Below are 23,482 nucleotides of genomic sequence, written 5' to 3' on the forward strand. Positions count from 1 at the left end.
TATTTTCTTATGCAAAGAACAGAAAAAGAAGAGAACACATGAAAGCGAGAATGTAGTTTTCTGTATGATATGCTTAACAATAATGTCAATCTGTATGAATTTCCTTCTGTTTATTTTTTAAAATGGGTTTTTTATGTGATTTTTTTAATATCACTACAATTTCCCACAGAATTACTCTCCTGTCTCCTCCAGAAAGCAATCTCATACAATGAAGACAATATAAAATAAATAAAAAAAGAAAAATTGATCAGTACAACAAAAAAGCATAAAAATATTTATTATTTCACATACTCATGGACATCTTACCTCTGTAAACATAGGGAGTACTAGTCTCTTCTCATACTAATTTCAACTCATAGGTTTTTTTTCAATTTTGAAACATTAACTTTTTGTGGTTGTTCTTTCCATTTACATTATTATAAACATTGTATATATTATTTTATTGGTCCAATATTAGGTCATATAGTTTTTTCTGTGCTTCACTGTGTTGATCACTTTTATCATTATTTACAAGATTATCACATTCCACTATACATGTACTACTATTTATTTAATTATTCTCCAGGTAATGGCTATCTACTTTTATTCTAATTCTTTGCTACCACAAAATAAGATGCTATAAATGTTTTGCTGTATATGAGGACTTTCTTATATTAATGACTTCCTTGAGGTGTAAATCTAAGAGATATAATTTCTGGGTCAAAGAATATGGACATTTCAGTTTCTGAGTGGTCATATTGATTGTATTTCTCTATCAGCAATGAACTAATGTGCTTATCTTTCCAGAGTATTAATGATTTCAGTCATGTCTCATCTTTTGCCAATTTGATTTTAATTTCCCTTTTTACAATGATTTGAAGCATTCTTTCTTATGTTTGTTAAGAGTTTCCAATTCTTTTTTTTTGATAACTGTTTCTTCATATTCCCTGATCATTTACCTATTGTGGAAAGGATGCCAAACACCTATCAGAGAAATTTGATAGATTCCCCCCCCACACACCATTTCAACACTTCCTTCCAAACTTAGGTTCATAAATTCTGTTTGTGAAGAAGCTTCACAGTTCCATGTAATAATAGTTACCTTATTTTCTGCAATTGTCTCTATCCCTTATTTGGTTAAAAATACATCTTTTATCCATAAATGTGAAAGATTAATATATTATTGACTGCTCTCTCAGTCTAAATCTTAGGAACTGAATGTTAAAAATTATTAAATAAATAATGATCAATTTTTTTTAAAAAAGTTATATGATCTATTTAATCTTCCAATTTTTAATAGTATTATCTTCAAGAGTTAAGATCATGGAACCAATTATTATGGGATACAATGTAAAGTGTCAGTCTATGTCTAAAATATGTTACCTGTTTTCTATTTTTCCAGCAGTTTTTTATTTTAAAAAGTAATTCTTTCCTACATATTTGCTTTTCCATTTATTATCTATGATTCACTGTGACTGAGTTCCATTGTTCAAATGATTCTCCCGATTAGCCTTTTACATTGATATACCTCTCTTTTTTAACCAGTATCAGATAACTTTGATGTCTTCTGCTTTATAATATAAACAACTGGAAATGCAATTCTTCCTTCCTTTTTCCCATTATTTCTTTATATATTACATTCTTCCAAATGAACTTTGCAATTATTTTAGAGTTCAACAAAGCAGAAAAGTAAAACTTCACACCCCAAAATTCCAGAGTACAGTCTGAACTTTGCAAATTAAAATGTGAATGGGAAGGATTTAAGAAAATAAATAAAAATATAATACCACATGTGATTTTCTAAACCAGGAAGGGATCATTTTTTATTTGAGTCTGACATCACTACTATAAAAGTACATATAGCATTAAAACTGCAAACTAAATTAAGCAGTACTGACATTTTTACTGTATATATACACTGAACATTTCTTAGTGTTATACGTTTCTTTAAGAAAGACATAATTAAACCAATGAAAGTATTTTGTGTTTTCTGGTCGGTTGATCTCCAGAAATTTCATGCATCTTGTAGTTATTTGGAATGGTATTTCCTTTCCTATCACTGCCTCTTCCAAACTGTAATTGATATATAAAAATTTGTTGATTTTTAAGGTTTATTTTTCAATTAGCATCTTTGCTACTTCTTTAAGATTTTCTAAGTAAACCATCATATTATCTGAAAATTCAGATGCTTTGTCTCTCATTTCTTTCTCTTCTCTTATTACAATTGCTAACAATTTTGAAACTGAAGGCAGCTGGTAGAACAGTGGACAGAGGTGTAGGGCTTGGAGTCAAAGAAAACCTGAGTTCAAATATGGTCTCAGAGCTGACCTGGGATAAGTCATTTGGTCATTTGCCTCAGTCTCCTCAACCATAAAATGAGGAAAATAATAACACCTACCTCATAGTGTTGTAGTAAAGATCAAATGAGATAATATCTGTAAAAGTGTCCAACACAATGCCTGGAAAATAACAAGTGCTATATAAAGGATTATTTTCTTTCTGCCTATTCCTTTCTCTAAACTATTTTTAAAAATGATAGTAGGGAGTGAGGATATCCTTGTTTTACTACTTCTTTTACTGGAAAATCTACTATGGTATCCCTATTATATATGACACTCATTTTTGATTAAACAAAGACACCTTTATTATATATAAAATTCCTCCTGCCTATACTTTGTAGGGGTTTTAGCCTAAATGAAAGTTGTACTTTACCAGAAACTTTTCCAAATTGATTTATACAATATGTAGTTTTTTATGTTTTTATTTTGAAAAGAATTATATTCACTGTTTTCCTAATACTGAACCATCCTTATATCCTTCCTACAAATCAAATACTTGCCCAACTTGCATTTGAAAAGTAGTAGCTTTTTTAAGGTCTGATTCTCTTTCTAGGAATGTTTTGAATATTTCTTAAAATGCTTATTTAAGGCAATGGGGTTAAGTGATTTGCCCAAGGTCACACAGTTAGGTAATTATTAAGTATCTGAGGCCAGATTTGAACTCAGGTAATCCTAACTCCAGGGCTGATGTTCTATCTACTGCGTCACCTATGTTTTGAATATTTTTCATTGAATTTCTATATTTTTTATTTGTTTAAGGTCATGTTTGCAAGATGTCACTCTAGGTTGCATCTTGAGCTCCTCTGCCTTTGAAGCCCATTATTCCATAACTTTCTGTGGTTTCTGACAGGTATAGAAAAGTCTATGCCCCTTTCTTTTCTTTTATATTTGATTTTTTATATAAAATATATTTTATATTTTTCTGGAATGCTTGTAATATTAGTTATTTTTAATTGGTATTGTTAAATTTAACCACTATGTGTTTTGGAATTTGTAGCATAGGGTTTGTTTTCTGATTCACTTTCCTTTATCTTATAATATTTATTCATAAATGTATGAACCTGTTTATCTGATCTGGAGGCTATAGAGATGGAGGTCAGATTGTCTTCTGCTATTAATAGTTTTCCTGTTGGCTTATCAACTTCCATTCAAGGTCTTTGAGTATTTTTTAATGATTTCCTGAGTTATTTGATAATTTCAGGGTTTTTTTTATTATTTATTTTACCCACTTGCTCAATTTCTGATTCCTTCTCCTTTAACAGCATTTTTCCTTGGGGCTATACATTGAGATTTGCTTAGTCTCCCTCCATAATGGATAATTCACATTTCTTATTAGATTCTAGTTCAAGATATTTCTGGGGAGGACATCTAGGGAGGTCCTAGATAGGTGGATGATCAGTTTCTTTAGGGAGGTCTGAGGTTACAGAAACATTCTGGTGTTTTACTCCATTTCCTTTCATTCTTCAGATCTCCAATTGAAGACTATTGTAACACAAACACTGCCTTCCAGTTCAAAACATTCTTCTGTCTTTGACTTTTTATAGCCTTGGGAAAAGGGCAGAAGCAGTACAGCTAAATTCTGTTGCAAGTCCAAGGCTAGCATGTACAGCTCTGGCAGAGCAGGTATACAACTGGAGTAGAGGCATTGAGCAACTATATTAAAGAGTAAACTTCCCTGCTTTTAGTTCATCTGGTTTTAATCTCTTTAAGGTTCTAGGTGTCCTAGATTATGGATACTGTTGATATTACTTTATCTCTAGAGTTTAATTCCTGTGGTAGAGAGGTTTAAGAAATCATGAGGAACAGAGAAAGTGTGTAGTTGATCATGTAATTCATATCTGAGTTTTCAGAAATGTTCTTTTCTTTGTTTTTTTTTCTCCATTATCACTACATTCCCTCCTCTAGAATTCTCTTCCCCACAGAAAAAGCCTTCATTTAGAATCTGAATAAGAAAGATCTCATTAGCCACTGAATTGAACTGTTGAAGTAGAAATATATGCCTAGTTTTTTAATCTTTTTTTTGTTTGTTTTTGCAAGGCAATGGGGTTAAGTGACTTGCCCAAGGTCACACAGCTAGGTAATTATTACGTGTCTGAGGTCACATTTGAACTCAGGACCTCCTGACTCCAGACCTGGTGCTCTATCCACTGGACCACCTAGCTTCCTCCTAGTTTTTTAATCTTAAGAAAATGTTCATTGTGCCTGTCTATATTTTCTGAGGGCTTCCATAAGCCCAATTAAATGTAAATTCCCTCCTGGTGCTCAATGTAACTTCACTGCTAAATGTAAATTAGCCAAGATAAGAGCTCCAGCTTCGTGCCTCTCAGTCTTCCAAAGTGGGTACCTGACCCCAGTCATGCAGAGGGGGTGGGTCCCCCTTTTACCCACTTTTCCCTGACTCTTTCCTGCGCTGGAAGTGGGAAAGAATATAAAAGTTCGGCCCATGCTCCCAATGATGCCTGACCCACTCACAAGTAAAAAGCCCAGCCACTTCTTATATTTTCCCTTCTCTCTTTCCCTGAGGCATTCTCACCTAGACCTTTGTTTTTTAGCCTGTCCTCAAGCAACTTATTGATTCTCCAGAAAAAAGTTTAATCTGTGAACTTTGCAGGTTTGTGAAATAAAAATTCTGAGTTTTCCCTCCTTAGAGGTCTAGTTGTGAGTTTTTCCACATCAAAAACCCTGATCTTTGTGGTGGCACCACCTATTTCCCCATCATCAGAAGCCTAAAACAAAAAGAAATCTCTTCTATAGCATATCGAACAAGTTGTTGTTCACCATCAACTTGAAGACATTCATGAAAAGAGAACCCCCACCTCTTGAGGCAGATCATTTTACTTTTGGATAGCAACAGTTGTGAGGAGGTTTTTACTAACATGGAAACCAAATATGCTTCTTTACAACTTCTACCTACTGCTCCTAGTTCAGCTCTCTAGGACCAAAAAGAAAAAAAACTATTCCCTTCTCCATTTGACAATTCTTCAAATGCTCAAAGAAAGTAACCATATTCCCCCACCCCAGATTTGTTTCTCAAGGCTAAAATGATCAGCTCCTTCATTCATTATCAAAAACCTCACTGTTAAATTCAATGACCTTTTTTCCATTTTCATCCATTTTGAAATTTCTGCACAGTACTTGACATTGTTGACTATCCTCTCTCTTCTGGGTACTTTATTTTCTCTGGTTTTATGTGCTATTACTCTATTTTGGTTCACTGTCTACAATTATCCTTTTTATGTATTCTTCTGAAGGTTCTTTGTCCAGGTCTTGATTCTCATACATAGATAAACAATCTAAAGCTCAGTTCTGGGCCCTCAATTCTCTAAGTAAATTTATTAGCTTCCACGGTGTCAATTACTAATTATCATAATAATTACCAAGTATATGCAGATGACTCACAAATCTACATATCCAGGTTCACCTCTCCCCTGAGTGCTAATCTTGCAACTCAAACTGTGATTGACTCCTCTTCTTGAAATGTCTCACAAATCTTTCAAACTCAGCATTTCCAAAACAAAAGTACTTATATTTTTTTCCCTAAAATGACACTGCTCCTAACTTCCCCATTTCTGAAGGCAACTTATCCCTTTTAAAAATATATAGTGAGGGGGTAGAGCCAAGATGGTGACAGGAGAATAGCTTCTCTTAGGTGCTCTCTCACTCTATAGTATTTCAAAACTCATAAAATAAGAACTCTAACTAAATTTTCGAGATACAGAACCCACAAAAAGATCTAGTGAGGCAATTCTCCAGCCCAAAGTAACCTGGAAAAAAAGTGGAAAAGTTCCACTCCCTGGGGTTAGAGGGGCAACCTGCCAAAGTGAAGGAACTTCAGCCTCCTGGAGGCAGCCCCAGGGAGCCTGGGAGCCAAGGCTCAGGGCAGCAGGAGTAGTTTCCTGACAGGAAACTTGGGCCTGTGAAGGCCCAAGGCTCAGGGAGCCCCAGGCACAACTTGGAAGATCAGTGGGAAGACCTCTGCCAGAGCAAGTGTGCATATAGCGCTCAGGGCACTCAGAGAGCAGAGGTGGCAACAGCAGCCCAGATCCAGGAAAGGGAAGCAGGCAGAGCAGGTAAACAGGAGCCCCCAAGCAACTGAGCCTATCAGTGGTAGGGGAGTGGAGAGAGAGAGACTTCCAAGGTCTGTCCTCTGTACCTGGAACATGACTCTGGGGCTCTAACCACATTTAGAGCCTGATCACAGTCTAGGCCCCCCATAGAACAACAGGGCCCCCCCACCTCAGCCCTGTGGCACAAGGGTTCACTTGTGGTCATTCACAGATCAGGAGGGAAGACAGAGCCCCACACACTGAGATCCTTGGGGGGGTGGAGTGTTCCAATAATACTCAAAAGCTCAGGAAGCACCCTAAGACCAGGCACAGGCTGGGGAAATGAGTAAACAAAGAAAAAAGAGGAATACCATTGAGAAATACAATGTCTATCATCCCAAGAAGGATCAAAATACTCAATCTGAAGATGAGGAAGTACAAGCTCCTGCATCTAAAGACTCCAAGTAAAATGGAAATTGGGCTCAGACTATGACAGAGCTCAAAAAAGATTTTGAAAATCAAGTAAGGGAGATAGAAGAAAAATTGGGGAAAGAAATGAGAGAAATGCAGGGAAAACATGAAAAAGAAGTCAGCAGTTTAGTCAAGGAGATCCAAAAAAATGCTGAAGAAAATAACATGTTAAAAACCAGCATAGGTCAAATGGATAAAACAGTTCAAAAACTTATTGAGGAACAGAATGCTTTAAAAAGCAGAATTGACCATATGGAAAAAGAGATAAGAAAGCTCTCTGAGGAAAACAAATCCTTCAGCTCTAGAATGGATTTGCTGACTTTATGAGAAGTCAAGATACAATATTTCAAAATCAAAAGAATGAAAAATTAGAATAAAATGTGAAACATCTCATTGAAAAAAAAACTGATCTAGAAAACAGATTAAGGAAAGATAATTTAAAAATTATTGGGATACCTGAAAGTCATGATCAGGAAAAGAGCCTTGACATCATTTTTAAAGAATTCCTACAGGAAAACTGCCCTGATATCCTAGAAGCAGAGGACAAAATAGAAATGGAGAGAAGCCACTGATCTCCCTGGAAAGAGATCCAAATAAAACAACCTCTAGGAATATTATAGCCAAGTTCCAGAACTCCCAAGTCAAAGAGAAAATATTACAAGCAGCAAGAAGGACACAATTAAAATATCATGGAGCTGCAGTCGGGATCACACAGGATTTAGCAGCAACTACATTAAGGGCTCATAGGACTTGGAATATAATATTCTGGAAGGCAAAAGAGCTTGGAATGCAACCAAGAATCAACTACCCAGAAAAACTGAACATCCTCTTCCAAAGGAAAAGATGGACTTTCAGTGAACCAGGGGAATTTCAAATGTTCCTTTTAAAATGGCTAGAGCTGAACGAAAGTTTAATCTTCAAATACAGGACCCAGGTGAAGCATAGAGAGTATAGAGAAGGGTAAAATATGAGGGACTTAATGATGATGAACTGCAGTATTCCTGTATAGACAAATGATACTGATAATAATCATAAGAAACTTCTCATTTAATAGAGCAGGTAGAAGGAGCTTTTATGGATGAAACACAGGAGGGAGATGAATTTGAAGATATAATATATTGTAAAAATGGAGTCAATGGATAAAAGGGAAATGTAATGGGAGTAAGAGAGAGGTGGAATAGGCTAAGATATTTCATATAAGATTTTTTATTACAATGAGCTACTGCAATGATATGGAAGGGGAGAAGGTGAAGGGGAATGAGGGAACCTTTGTTCTCATCAGAGGTGGCTCAGAGAGGAAACAGCATATATACATAATGGGGTATAGACATCTAGAGTAAGGAGGAGAGAAGGGGGAAAGGGTAGGGATGTGAGTGATGGAGGAGAGGGTGGACCATGGTGGAAAGTGGTCAGATATAACACATTTTCTTTTTTACTTCTTGCAAGGGGCTGGGATTAGATGGCCTGTCCAGTACCACAGGGCCAGGTGGTTGCTGGGCCTTAGGGGTGGTATGTGGGCTCGGGGCCTCTTGGTCCCAGGGCGTGTAATCAGTCTGCTATTCTGCTCAGCTACCCTACAGCACATTTAAGAAAAGGGACAAGAGTGAAAGGAGAGAGAAAAATATAGTATTTGGTAGTGGGGAAGTATGAATGGAGGAAGCTGAGATCAGCAATGGCAACAGTGCAAAAATATGGAAGTAGCTTTTGTGATGGACTTATCATAAAGATTGTGATACACCCATGACAGAGCTGGTGGTGCTGGAGCACAGACTGAAGCATGTTTATTATTATTATTATTATTATCATTATTATTTTGTTTTATTTTATTTGGTTTTGGTTTTTGCAGGGCAATGGGGTTGGGGTGGTTTGCCCAGGGTCACACAGCTGGGTGATTGTTGGGTGTCTGGGGCCAGATTTGGGCTCGGGTGCTCCTGACTCCAAAGTGGTTGCTCTGACCACTGCGCCACTAGCTGCCCCATTATTATTTTTTTAAATTTTAATTTTTTTCTGTTTCCTTTATTGCTCATGAGGGTCTATATTTTTTGGGAGAGTGGGTATTATGTTTATTCTTAAGAATATTTTTAGTAATGCTTAAAAAACATAATTTGTACAAAAATAAAAATAAATATAATATATATATATATATATATATATGGAGAGAGAGAGAGAGAACCAAAACAAAGCTATATGTTAACTGTGCCTGAAAATGTATGCTTTATTCTGCACCTATTGCCCACCACATTTCTGATCAGAGGTGGGAAGTATGGTCTATAAAGTCTTTAGGAATCATGATTTTTATTGATTAATGTTCTGAAGTCTTTAAAAGTAATTTTTTTATAACTTTAAACTTTATAACTTTAAAAGCTGTATAACTTTTTTAAAAGTTTTATAACTAAATTTTAAGTTATTTTTTATAACTTTAAAAGTTTTATAACTTTAAACTTTTATAACTTCAAAACTTTTATTTTTATTTATTGTAGTATTATCATCACTTAAATTTTTCTCCTGATTCTGTTCATTTCACTAGGCATCAGTTTACACAAGTCTTCCCAAGGCACTCACTTTGTTTCTAATCCATTGTTATAATAAAAAGTATCATCATAATAATACATGGGTTTTTTTCTTTGATAGATTATAATAATGATATCACTAGGTAAAAAGAGATGCAGAGTTTAGTGACTTTGGGATTCAAGAGGACCTGATTTCAAATCTGTGTGTAATCAATTGAAATTTATTAGTTGTGTGACTTGGAGCAAGTCACTTAACCCTGATTGCCTCACATCTCGGGCCATTTCTAATCTTCTTGATTCATATCCGGTCACTGGACTCAAATGAATCTGGAAGAGAAAGTGAGACTGTTGTCTTAGCCCAGCACCCCCTCACTCAAATCCAATTCATGTCATGGCATCACCTCTCTGATGCTATTTTCTTCTTCAAGAACGAAGGATAAAAATCATTAATATTAATTCTCAACAGATTTTATCAACAGACTTTTATCAGAGAAACTTTCTACAAAGATTTTCCCCTGAGTAACTGCTTTCCTTCTCATTTAAAACTGCATTGATTTTGCTAGTACAAAAACTTTTCAGTTTTTATACTCGTAGCTTTTCATTTTATCTCCTGACATCATTCCTTATTTATGGTTTGGTCACTGTTGTGAGAAGTAGCTCCTTCCTTTCTCCTCTAATTTATTTATGATATGACCTTTCAGTTTTAAATCATTTATCCATTTGCAGTTTATTGTAGTATGTTATGCAAAGTTGACCTATGCCTAAATTATTTTATTTTTTCTAGAAGTTTTTCATTGAATTTTGAGTCCTTACCAAGAGTTGGTGATATTGAGTTTATCAAACTTGATTGTTTCTGGGTCTCACTCTTTCTTATAGCCCATATCCAGTCAACTGTTAAGTTCTGTCAGTTCTGTTTTTGTAAAATCTCCACAGTCCCATTCTCTCCTTCTACACTGCCATGATCCTGTCTAATTAAGCCCTCATCACCTTATTCCTTGCTGCCTTCTGATTGGTTTCCTTGCCTCAAATCTCTCTCCATTCCAGTTCATCTTTCAGCTATTAATTAAGCACAGGTCCAATCCCACCCTTCTCCTATGCAATGAACTCTAGTGGTTCCCTATAAGCATCAGGATCAAATGTAAAATCCTCTGACATTCAAAGTCCTTTATAACCTGGTTCCGTATTATCACTGCAGTCTTCTCTCACCTTTCTTCCCTCTACATATCTGTGATATAGCAACATTGGCCTCCTTGAAGTTCCTCAAATAAGAACTTCCATCCTCCAACTCCATTTTTTTTTAGGTTTTTGCAAGGCAAATGGGGTTAAGTGGCTTGCCCAAGGCCACACACCTAGGTAATTATTAAGTGTCTGAGACTGGATTTGAACCCAGATACTCCTGACTCTAGGGCCAGTGCTTTATCCACTGCACCACATAACCGCCCTGCAACTCCATTTTCATAAGCTGTCTCCATGCCTCCAACTTCATCTTTGTTTCTTGCTCTTTACCTTTCTATCTCTAGTGCTTAGCACAACAGTACCAGGTACATAGCAAACATGTAATAAATACTTGTTGATTGATTGTAATCTAAAATCTGTTTTTTTAACCAGAAAAAAAGTTTTGATGATTATTTCTTTATAATACAGTATGCAATCAAATGCTACAAGGTCTACTTGCTTCACTTTCTTGTTCATTATTTCCTTCATTCATTTCTTGACCCTTTGGTCTGCCAGATTAATTTTGTTATTGCTTTTACTATTTCTAAGTAATTCTTTGAGAGTTTCCCCATGGTCTGGCTCTGACCCTTTATATTACTTTGGGTCAGATTGTTATCTTTATTATGTTGGCAATGTCAAACTATGAGCAATTAATTTCTCCATTTAAGTCTTCCATTATTTTTAAAGTGTTTTGTATTTCTATTCATGTAGTTCCAATGTATTTCTGAATATATTTCAAATACTCAGCAGTTAATATGAATGGAATGTCTTTTTCTATTTCTTCCTGCTATTTTTAAAAGAAAACTGATGGTTATAAAGTTTATTTCATAACCTACTACTTTACACAAGTTATAAATTGTTTCAATTACTATTACTTGGATCTCTAGTTTTTTTTAAGTAAACCATCACATTATTTGCCAAAAGCAATAAGTTTGCTTCCTCTTTGCCAATGCTTATTCTTTCAATGACTTTTTTCTTGTCTTATTACTATAGTTAGAATTTCTAGAAGTATATCAAATAATAGTAAGGACTGTAGAGATTCTTATTTTGCACTATTGGGCAAAAATTGGGCAAATTCTTTTGGAAATGTCAGTGAATACTAAATAATGATTTCAACAAATACTTTTTGACAAATAAAGGAAAGATCTATTTATTCCTATACTTATTAGTGAGTTTAATGTATGTTAGATTTTGTCCAAATTTTTTTCTGTAACTATCAACACAATTTTAAGATTTTTATTGTCTTTGTAATTAATATGCTGTTATCTTTATTATCTTCCTCATGTTGAACCAAACCTGAATTCCTGTAATAAATCCAATATGATTATATATTAAATTTTATTGTAGAATCTTTGCTAATATTGTATTCAATATTTTTACATCTACATTTATTAGATTTAGTGCAAATAATTTTCTTTCTCTGCTGTAGCTCTCCCTGGTTAAATTACCAGGACTTTATTTGTCTAAGAGAAGGAATTTGATAGGATCATTTCTTTTTCTTTTTTTGCAAACAAATTAATATAATAACATTGAACTAATGGTTCTGTAAATGTTTGATAGTATTCATCTATAAATCCAACTGCTTCTGGGGAGGGAAGAGTTGGTATGTGGACAAAGGATGACAAAGAATTTTGCTTCTGTTTCCTCTGACAAGGTGAATGCTTTTTGGACTACAAAAAAGTAAAATATGAATGACTATTTCTGCAAAGAACCTTAAGATCTATAAGAACTTAGCAAGGGATGAGCTGCCCTTAATGCATTCAAGTAATCTATATGAACTTAGGTATTTTAAGAACTGGCAAAAGAAACATTGAGTCATTGTCAGTAATCTCTGAAAGGTTATTGAGAATGAGAGAAGTACAGGACAAAGGAAGAATAAATTGATTTTATTTATTTTTTAAAAGAGAAGAGAATTGCTAACTATAGGCCATTGAACTAGACTTTGAGTTCTAAACTGTAATAATATACACTTGGTTGGGGAACATTTAGAAAAAAGAAGTGAGGAAGGCAAAGTCTATAAGGCTTCACCAAAAAAAGGATTATAACAGAATAATCTTTCTTTTTGAAAGACTTATGTCTTAGATTATGTCAAATAAATGCTATATTTTGGAGGAGCATATAACAAAGTTTTTCATATTGTCCTTTTGGACAATTTGGAGAGAAATAAGTTCAATAACATGTTTAGTAGTCAGTTAATAAGCATTTATTAATGGATTTTATATACTAGTGGATTTGGATCTTATACAATGACTAAACCCCCAAAACTGGCATTAATGGCTTTATGTAAACTGAGAAGAAAGTGCTTAGTTAAGAAGCCTAACTCATTAGTGAATAACTAATATGCAAGTTGATAGAGTTGGAAAACAAAAAGATATGAGCAAGTAAAAACAATGAACTGAATCTAATAAGATAAATTTAATAAAAATTAATGTATGCAAATCCTTAAATTTGTTTAAAATTTTGACTTCACAAATAAAGAAAGCATTTTAAAGGAGAAATATCCTGAGGTTTCCTGAACTACAAATTCAAAATGCTTTTGTTTTTGATTTGTTTGCAAGGCATTGGGGTTAAGTGACTTGCCCAAGCTCACACAGCTGGGTAATTAAGTGTCTATACAAATTCAAAATGAACAAGTGATATGACTGAGAGCTGAAAAGGTAGATTTTTTATGATTAAAAAATGCATTTTTAAGTGTAAGAGTTGGATAATCTTTACTATATTCTACTCTACTAAAACAACATTTGGAGTATTATGTAGGTTCTAGATAGCATATTTTTAAAAAGGGCAATGATAAACTGGAAAACATCCACATGTAAACAATCAGGATGCTGAAGGCCCTTTAGGTTATATAAAAATATTCTTGGTTGTAATCTAAGCTCTTTTGTCTTCTAGAATATCATATTTTAAGTCCTATGAGTCTTTAAAATAGAAGCAGTTATTATCTTTAAAATTATCTTTAAAATAGAAGTTGCTAAATCCTGTGTAATCCTGACTGTAGTTCTACAATATTTAAAATGCTTCTTTCTGACTGCATGTAATTTTTCTCTTTGACTTGGGAGTTCTGAAATTTGGCCATAATATTCCTGGCAGTTTTCATTTTGGGATCTTTTTCAGGAAGTGATAGGTGGATTCCTCAATTTCTATTTTTCCTGTGCTTCTAGGTAATCAGGGCAATTTCTATGAAAAATTTCTTGAAAAATGAAATCTAAGGTTTTTTTTTTTTCAGACAGCCCAATAATTTTTAAAATTATCTTTTCTGGATCTGTTTCCAAGGTCAGTTGTTTTTCCATTAAGATATTTCACATTTTCTTCTAGTCTTCCATTCTTTGATTTTATTTTATTGTTTCTTGATTTCTCACAAAATCATCAGTTTCCCTTAGCTTCATTCTACATTTTTAAGGAATTATTTTCTTCAGAGAACTTTTATATCTCCTTTTCCATTTGGTCAGTTCTGCTTTTTAAAGGCATTCTTCTCCTCATTGGCCTTTTGGACAGCTTTTTTCCATTTGACCCCAAACTGGTTTTTAAGATGTTATTTTCTTCAGTATTCTTTGGTATCTGCTTCACCAAATTGCTGCTTTGGTTTTCATTATTTTCCTGTATTGCTCTCCTTTCTCTTCCCAATTTTTCCTCTACCTCCCTTACTTGATTTTCAAAATCTTTTTTGAGTTCTTCCACAGACTAAGATGAATTCATATTTTTCTTGGAGGTCTTGGATATAGAAGCTTTGACTTTAATATGGTCAGATCCTTTATCTTCTGCTGTTTGCTCATTTCCCCAGCCTGTGACTTGATTTTAATTCTTTGTTAAGGTGGGGTTCTGCTTCCAGGGTGGTCCCAAGATGTTTGCAGCTGTTTTCAGGGGCAATTCATCCCCCCTCCCCACCCCAACCTCACTGTCCTGGACCTGTAAGTTCTCAATTCCTCCTAGGTCTTATGAAAGACTGACTGCTGTCCTGGCCTGTGGATGACTACAAACATTCCTTTCTCACCTTGAACTGTGAGGAGATTCCCTGTTTCAATTCAGGCCATAAGTTTTATTGTGCTTCGGTTCCTCTTCCTGAGGCTGCAGTCCCAGACTGCACCTGGATCTGAGTATGGGCAAAGCAGCAGAGTCCTTCCTTGGTGATAGCAAAGATCTGCAATCCCCCCCTGACCCCCTTAACATCTGTGTGTTGGGTGCTCTGGGAGCAGCTACTGGGGTGGGGGGGATGGGGAGAGAGGGGCTCCCGAGGCCTGCTTCTGGTCCCCTGGTCCCTGGGTCTATGCTGAGGCCTGCCTAGAGTGGGCTCCCCCTCAGTCTGGTGAAGCAGAGTTTCCCTACTGACCTTCCCAATAGTCCTGGACTGGGAGGTCTGGAAGCTGCCATAGACCCAGGCGTTCTGTGGTCTGTTCCTGGATGGCTGAAGCCAAGGTTGCTTCAGCTCAGACTGTGCTGCCAGCTTCCCTTGGATCTTCCAAGCTGTCTGGGGTTGCAAAATTGTTTCACTCCATCTTTTTGTGGGTTCTGTCACTCTAAAATTTGATTAGAATCATTATTTAAAAGTATTTAGAGTAGTTTGTGGGAAAGCTCACAGGAGTTCTTGCCTTTACTCCATCATCTTGGTTCCACCAAAGAAAACAATTTTCTTAATACTGACAATTAAAATAGGCATAGATTTAATTACAAAATACTCCTTAAAGTAAATAATGATGTCAAAGAACTAGAGCATTATTCACTGCTCTAGTAGATCTGTTATTATATGTTAAAGTGATAATAATCTTTAATTTTTAAATTTAACATTATTATAAAAGATAAAGATTATTTTGATAATATGAAATGAAAAGCTTTTGCATAAAGAAAATGAATAGAATGGAGAGGAACAGTCAATTGGGAAAAACTTTCTACCAGTTATTTCTGATAAATTTTGGATATTCAAGATTTATATGGACCTAGCATAAATCTTTAATAACAAAAGTAATTTCCCAATGGATGAGTTGTCAAATGACATAAACAAATGTTTCTCAAAATAAGAAATACAAACTATTAACAACCACTTGAAAGAACACTCCAAATAACTAAAAAATTTAGGAAAATGCGAATTAAAACAACTCTAGGATTTCATCCCACACATTATGTTAGGAAAATAACCAAAATTTTTATACACTTTAAATAACTGTAATTGGCTTGGTAAAAGAATAAAAAGGTATAATCATCCAGATAAAGAATTGTCCATAATCATTGGTCAAGTCATAGCTAAAATGTTTTTTCCCCTTGTATCTGCAAAAGTGTTCATGCTATAAATATACTGAATGAAATGAAAATATAGTGGTCTCATGCACTTCAAGAGAGCAGTAAGAAAGACACTGGGGAAGGGACGTGTTCTGTATTTCATGACACCTGAATATTGGATTCTAAATCTCACCCTAATTCGGTTACTATTTTGAGCATTCATCCTGGAAACTAAAACACCCTGAATGAATCAATCACTGTGATTGAGCTTTCAAGAGCAAGAGGTATGAGTTTTGAGATCTAAATATCAAAATCATTGGATTGATATCATCTTCATTTACCCTTGTTCACTCTTGCATTTTAGCTCATACGATAAAATGTTTTCTCAGCAAGCATGCCATTTTTCATCCCCTTTAAAACTGACAAATGAATAAATGAAAGAGGCAGGAATGGGACTGACTGCTAACAACTAATTTATCACTAAATTTTAGGTTTTGGTACTTGAGGTGGTGGAGGCTAAATAAACATCATAGAATTGCAGATGACAGAGACCTTGGGGGTCATTTACTCCAAAAACCAAATTTTACAGATGAGGCAACTGAGATCCAGGAAGGGAAAATAAAGAACTTGTCCAAGGTCAAAGAAATAATGCGACAGAGTCTTGTTTGGAGCCCAAGTCTAAATCTAACTCCAAATCTGATGGACTTTCTACAAAACCATACCTATAACAAGACCATTATGTGTATAATACCTATGTATTATGTATTATGTAGGAGAGAATTCTAATTTAACTGGGAAGCAAGGGAAAGATTACAAAAATTCAAATTAATGACAAAAATATAGAATCTACTACAACAATATATAAAAATAACAAATGAATAGTAAAAATAATGTGACTGGAAGAATATGTACCAGGAAAGAGGTCACTGTGGGTTCATAGGATTAGATAAGGGATCCTACATAATACTACCATGAGCAAGTTCTTATAGAATATGATTTGATTATAGGAGAAAACAGAATAAAGACAGAGGCCATTCTAGTAGGGTAGACTATACCATGAATAAAGGCACAGAGGAAGGATGCTTTCTTACAATTTGTAAGATAATGAAATGGTAGGAGCAGACATTTTATCTTTATAACAATGTTTTAGTTCACAGATAAAAAGTAAATTCATCTTCTTAAGTCTGTTCAAAAAAAAAAGCTACCAAGCCTACCTATATTAAAAATAATTAGAGAATTAGAAAACTAGACAAATAGTTGCTATATCTGACCAAATGAAAAGATAGTTTGGACTTCTAGCTTGAGTTAACTACTTTGTTGTTATATAATAATTAAATTCACTATATAGTTAGTTCCCAAATTTCCATTTTTATTTAGTATTGTTCAGATATACACCCTTAGAAAAACATTTCAAACAATGCCCAAAAGGATATAAAACTGTGCACAGCCTTTGATCCAACAATACTACTTCTAGATCTATATCCCAAGGAGATCATAAAAAAAGGGAAAATGACCCAAGAGTAAAAAAATATTTAGAGTAGCAACAGCAAGGTGGCACAGTCAATAGAGCACAGGTCCTGGAGTCAGGAGGATGGAGTTCAAATCCAACCTCAGACATTTATATTTATATATATTTATGGTGGCAAAGAATTGGAAATTAAGGGAATGCACATCAATCGCAGAATGGTTGAACAACCTGTGGTATATGAATGAATTGGCATACTACTGTTCTATAAGTATTGATAAACAGGCAGATTTCAGAAAAACCTGAAAAGACTTACATTAACTGATGATGAGTGAACAGAGCAAAACCAGGAGAACATTGTACACAATTAGAGCAACATTGAATGATGATCAACCATGATAAACTTAGCTCTTCTCAGCAATATAGTAATGAAAGACAATTATAAAAGACTTGAGATGGAAAACGCCATCCACATCCAGATTAAGAACTATGGAGTCTGAATGTAAATCAAAGCATATTATTTTCACTTTTTAAAATTTATGTTTTGTTTTTTTTCTTTCTCATGGTTTTTCCCTTTTATTTTGATTCTTTTTTTCACAAGATGACTAAAACAGAAATATAGTTGTGCATGTGTAACCTGTATCAGATTGCTTGCTGTCTTGAGAAGGGGGAAAGGAAGGGAGAAAGAGAAAAAATTTACAAAACTGAATGTTGGGGGCGTAGCTAGGTGGCACAGTAGATAAAGCACTGGCCCTGAAGTCAGGAGGACCTGAGTTCAAATCCTACCTCTTACACTTAATAATAACTGACCTGTGTGGCCTTGGGCAAGTCACTAAACCCCACTACCTCACAGAAAAAAATAAAAAAAATTAATGTTGAAAACTGTCTCTACATATAATTGGAAAAAATAAAATATTATTTAAATAAAAAAAGAAAAACATTCCAAAAAGCAAAAATTTCATCATTTTAACAAATCTCTAGAGTTAGTTCATGAAGTTTCTATTTATTCTTATGAAAATGAGAAAATATTTGACTCTTCATAGTTATAGACTTATTATCCTGCTTTTAAAATTATTCCATGCTCAAGATTCTAAATTACAACATAGATTTCTAGTGCACTAAAACTTCTAGGTTATATTAGCAAAGATATTGCAAAGGGCTTATTTTTATGGATGACTAAACTGACATATTGCAATTATCTTCACCTAGTTTAAACCACAAATCACCATTTAGACTCGAAAATATCAAAGAGATGATTGTACAGTGTTGAATATTTTGAATGCCATAAACAACCTCCCTACACGTGATATTTTAACATTTTATTTCAGCTCACATCTCTATGATTTGAGGAAAAGGAATATGAGAAGCTATATATACACCATATATAAATATATTTTTTCTCCAAAGTATCTGATTATCTTTAAAGATAAGATTTGTCTTCTATTTCCTGAACAGATTCTCATTATAGTAGAATACCATGCTTCCAAATGATAGTACAGATTTTTTCCCAAAATTAAGTTTTTATTCTTAGTTTATACCTTAAAGAAAAGTATGTATGTATGTATTTTGAGGTTAAAATAAATTGGTTGAAACATCTATACTCTGTCTTGATTCTTCTTACAGATCAATCTATATTTCTGATGTGTTTGGATAATCATGGATATAGTCTGTGACTTTGAAATAGTTTCTTCTCAGTTCAAAGTAATCTAGGTATACGCATATGATGGGGAGGGTTTGTATATTTCTCTTTCTCTTTAAAAATCTATCTTTCTAATTTACATGAACTGATACAGAATAAAGTGAGAGGAACCAGGAGAACATTGTATATAGTAACAGCAATATTATTATGATGAACAACTCTGAATGACTTAGCTATTTTCAGCAATACAGTGATCCAAGACAATTCTAAAGGATTCATGATGAAAAAGGCCATACACACCCAGAGAAAGAACTGATAGAGGGAGGGAAGTAAGATTGGGGGAAATATTGTATAACTCAAATAAAATCTTTAATAAAAGAAAAAAGAACCAATAGAGCCTGAATATAGACTGAAGCATATTATTTGTAACATTTTTTCTTTCCTTTCTATTTTTGGTTCGTTTTCTTCCATGAAATGTCTAATATGGAAAGATGTTTTATATGAAGGCTCATGTATAATCCATATCAGATTGCTTGATGTCTCAGGGGGAAGGGAGGCAGAAAGGGAAAGAGAATTTGGAACTCAAAAACTTAAAAAAAATTACATGTAACTAGGGAAAAATAGAATACTGTTTTCAAAAAACTCTGCTTTCTCCATCATCTATCAATCATCTATCAATCTATCATAGATTATCTTCCTCACTCCTTCCTCTTCATATCTATGTGTAATCTAAATTGCTATCATACTAACATACTAAAATTCATTTGACTCATGGGAACTTTGGGTACAGAGAAATATTGTAATCATTTTGAAACGTTTCTGTACCATAGGGGATGTTCTCCAATTTGAGCAGGCTCTTAGAGATCTCCATTTCCTAGCCATATTGGACTTTTTAGTCATGCCCTCTAGGGCAGGAAAATACTAGTACACAGAATACTGCTCATGCTCAGTGAGTGCTGTCTTAGACAGTTCTTAGGGCCCACTCTGTGGCATGGCATTGGAGATTACCTGGAGTCAGGTGCTAAACCATTCTTCTTCTTTTTTTAAAAAAAAAGGTTTTTGCAAGGCAAATGGAGTTAAGTGGCTTGCCCAAGGCCACACAGCTAGGTAATTATTAAGTGTCTGAGGCTGGATCTGAACTCAGGTACACCTGACTACAGGGCAGTGCTCTATCCACTGCTGCCACCTAGCCGCCCCTAAACCATTCTTCACGTAACACCCTTGTCCCACCCACTGGACATGTGGCCTCCTTTTTCCTTGCTGATACCCTTGCTGACGAAGTAGGGTTGTGGTAGTTCTGTTCTCTTCTCCCCTCTCTTTCTTTTGCTAAGTTGGATTCTGGTCCCATGCTGCTGATCCAATATGGTCCCAGCTCCATGTGGCTGGATCTATGTTGATTTAAGCTTTTTTGTTCTTTTCCTTTTTTTCCTTTTCTTTTGACTATTCATCTCTTTTCCCACCTTGTAACTATTCCCTTTTATATATATACATTCTTATCCTCTTCGCCATTTGCTCTCAACCATCTCTTTATTTTTTTTTTTTTTGCTTAATTCACTATATAGTTGCTTTTCCAAAGGACCTAACTTGTGAACTTATGGTAGTTTGTGGACTTTATGTAGTAACCTGTGAACTTTGTAGTAACTTGTAAACTACCTGTGCAACTTTTGGGCTAAAGTCTAAACCTTTCTCACCTCCTGACTCAGAGATTGGTTGAGTTCATCACAAAAATGAACCCACAAAGACTGATTTTTAAAGCCCCTTTCCCAGAAGCCCATTTTCTCCGATCTTCACATTCAATGTTAGATTTAAATTTTAAAATAATGACTTCTTAAATAACTTCAAATGCAAAAATTGTACTTTACAAGGAATTTTCTTTTGGATTCAATGACATTTCTGACTGTTTTTTGTTGTAAAAAGAAAAAATGATTAAATTGTTAAAAATTAAAATGAATTCTAAGTAATAATGAAAATCTAAAAAAGCAAATCAAATTTCATCCTCCACTAAAAACAGCAACTCAGTTATATAGTACTTCTCTTTGCAGAAGATAATACAAGTATCAATATTCCCATTATTCAGATGACAGAATCTTTAAAGGTTATATAGCCCAAACTGTATCAGAAAAGGAATGCCCTCAGCCCCCAACAACATGCTTGTCAAAGTATCATTCAGCTTCCACTTTAAGCACTTTCCTTGAAGCAGTCCATAATCCTTCAATATAGCTCTGTTATATAGTATTTGCTTATATCAAGTCAAAATCTACCTCCACATTTTTCATCCATTGCTCTACGTTCTCTTTTCTGATCAAAGGAAGTCTAAACCTCTTTCATTATGAAAGCCTTTAATTTAGCTGATGAGAATAATGAGTATTACTCTCATATTAATAGTCAGTTATTAGAATTGGGGAAACCCTAGCTTTTTTCTGTCCATTTTCCTTATCCAAGGGCTGATGGAAGATAGGACTAACAATCTTCTCCTTCTAGATATTGTTGCTCCATCCAACTAGTTCAGGATATAGATTCTTTTCCTAGCTTGCCCAAGACAACCTTAGCCTTCCATGGACTGAGTTCACTTCTCTTCACAAAATCCACTTCTCATTAAGTGTTAATTAGAGTTAACCATACTCAGAAACACTCTCCTTCCAAAGCCATATAAGTTGTGAGCCTGCTGCCATGAGGGTGTTTGGCATTTCAAAGTGTCACTGACCTTATATTAAAAATGTGGGCACTATTAATAAAGTGATTAAATTACCCACAAATTATATCTCCCAAACATTTTAAACATCACACTGAAGATGGCTACATGCCCCCCCCTTTGAGATGACATTCACAAAAGAAACTGTGAAAAAACACCCTGAGGCCATATGATACATGTGTAAAATGCCAACACAATGTAAGAGCAAGTAAACTAATGGAAGATGGAGGTCAAGATCTGGGTCTTAAAGGATGAGCAGGATTTGGATAGGGATAAAGTAGCAAAAAACTCAGAAGGAAGAATAAAGATGTGAAAGGCAGAAAGACTGACCTCGTTTAAGTAACCCGCAACAAGATTCTATATAAAAAAGGTGAATCATATAAAAGAAAAAGTTCTAAAAGACTTAAAAATACTAAAAGAACAAAAGTAAACCACAGGAGGAAAGTAGCTATAGAATGAAGAAAATGAGATCTCTTTTTGCAGGACACAGCTGATTATATTAGATAAGAGTTCTACAATGAGAAAATGGGCAATTTATTGATCTATTTTTTTTAAAAGAAAGTAAAAAAACCCATACACATGTAGTTTGGATAGAATTTGACATCTAATTTTTTATAACCATTTTTCTAGATTAAAAGTAAATTGACTCACCAGAGTTCAATGAAAATGTAGTTCAAATTAAGATTTATTTTTTAAAGATTGGGGTATTTTTTTTTACCTGATTGCCAAAGAGGTTGAATCCATTAATTGCTTCTAGAACTGCTTTTGCTAAGCCAACAGAACTGAAAAAGAAGGGAAAAAAGACATTTGATACAATAACAATCCTGGCACAGAAATAAGAACCAACATTTGAAGGATTTATAAGGGTCCTTTTCCAGTATTAATAATCATCTTAACCAGAGGACCTATGACAAAGAAAATCCCTTTATCATTTTTACTTATTCTTTGTTATAATAAGTTATTCTTTTGGGGGAAAAAATTTCTGGCTCACATCTAAATTTTGTCATGATCTTGATAGTAATAACATTATTTTCAGTATAGAATTCTAATATCTAACTTAAAAGAATGAACCTGACAAAAAAGGTATAGGGGGCAATAAGTGCTCACTAATTGCCTTATCAGGCATTATTAGTTTCAGATCAATGTAATGGAACATTATGGATGGAAACTTGGGAAAAACAAGATCTAATATCTCATGTACCTGTTATTGAGTGCAGAAGAATTTATTCACTCAAACACAGTTTGTCCAATAATTTAATAGAAGTTATTTAATGTCACATTAACAGGTGAATTTAAAGAAAAAATCACTTCAATCTCAATTCTCTACTTCTCTTTTGGCAGGTCACGTTAACATCTTTTTACTGGATTGGAATTCTTTGCCTAAAGTGTATATATATTCTAATGTGTGATACTTTGTAATTCTGCATATAATAAAACTAGAACGAAGATTTGAATTTTTTTTTATATAGTGCTTTTAGGGTTCCCAAAACACTAGATTCACAACAAGTCTTTTTCTAGTCCACTACTGCTGCCCTTTGATAATAATAGTACCTATCTAATACATTTTGAGTATCAAATGAAATATTTGTTAAACACTTGGGTGCTATATGAAGGATCATAATCATCATAAACACCACTGGTCTCACTTTTATCCCTTCAGTCTCTTGTCATCTTGGTCTATTATCATTCATTTCTTTCCAAAACCCCATGCCTGAATTATTTCAACTATTAAACTTTCCTGATACTAATCACATGATGGTGACCTATACTCAATGATTTCATACAACTGTGCTAATGAATTCACTACAAATTTAAATAATTTTATCTCAAATGGATCCTTATTCCTAAATATCAGTCAATCAAATCATTTAAGCTTTCCATAATTGATTTTCCATTGTGCATTATATCACCCCAC

At 34.3% G+C, this 23,482-nt stretch overlaps 1 protein-coding gene across 3 annotated transcripts in view; it reads right to left on the reverse strand.

Annotated features, from left to right (window-relative positions):
* PHKB (phosphorylase kinase regulatory subunit beta) overlaps positions 1 to 23,482 on the reverse strand; it is a 256,778-nt gene that overhangs the window by 117,409 nt on the left and 115,887 nt on the right. For all 3 annotated transcript variants that reach the window (XM_074211412.1, XM_074211413.1, XM_074211414.1), the window contains one exon: positions 22,286 to 22,349. In XM_074211412.1, the coding sequence (XP_074067513.1) occupies positions 22,286 to 22,349 (64 nt within the window). The remainder of the gene's footprint in view (positions 1 to 22,285; positions 22,350 to 23,482) is intronic.

This window comes from Macrotis lagotis, chromosome 1 (assembly GCF_037893015.1).
Source record: "Macrotis lagotis isolate mMagLag1 chromosome 1, bilby.v1.9.chrom.fasta, whole genome shotgun sequence".
In the NCBI taxonomy this organism is placed as follows: domain Eukaryota; kingdom Metazoa; phylum Chordata; class Mammalia; order Peramelemorphia; family Peramelidae; genus Macrotis; species Macrotis lagotis.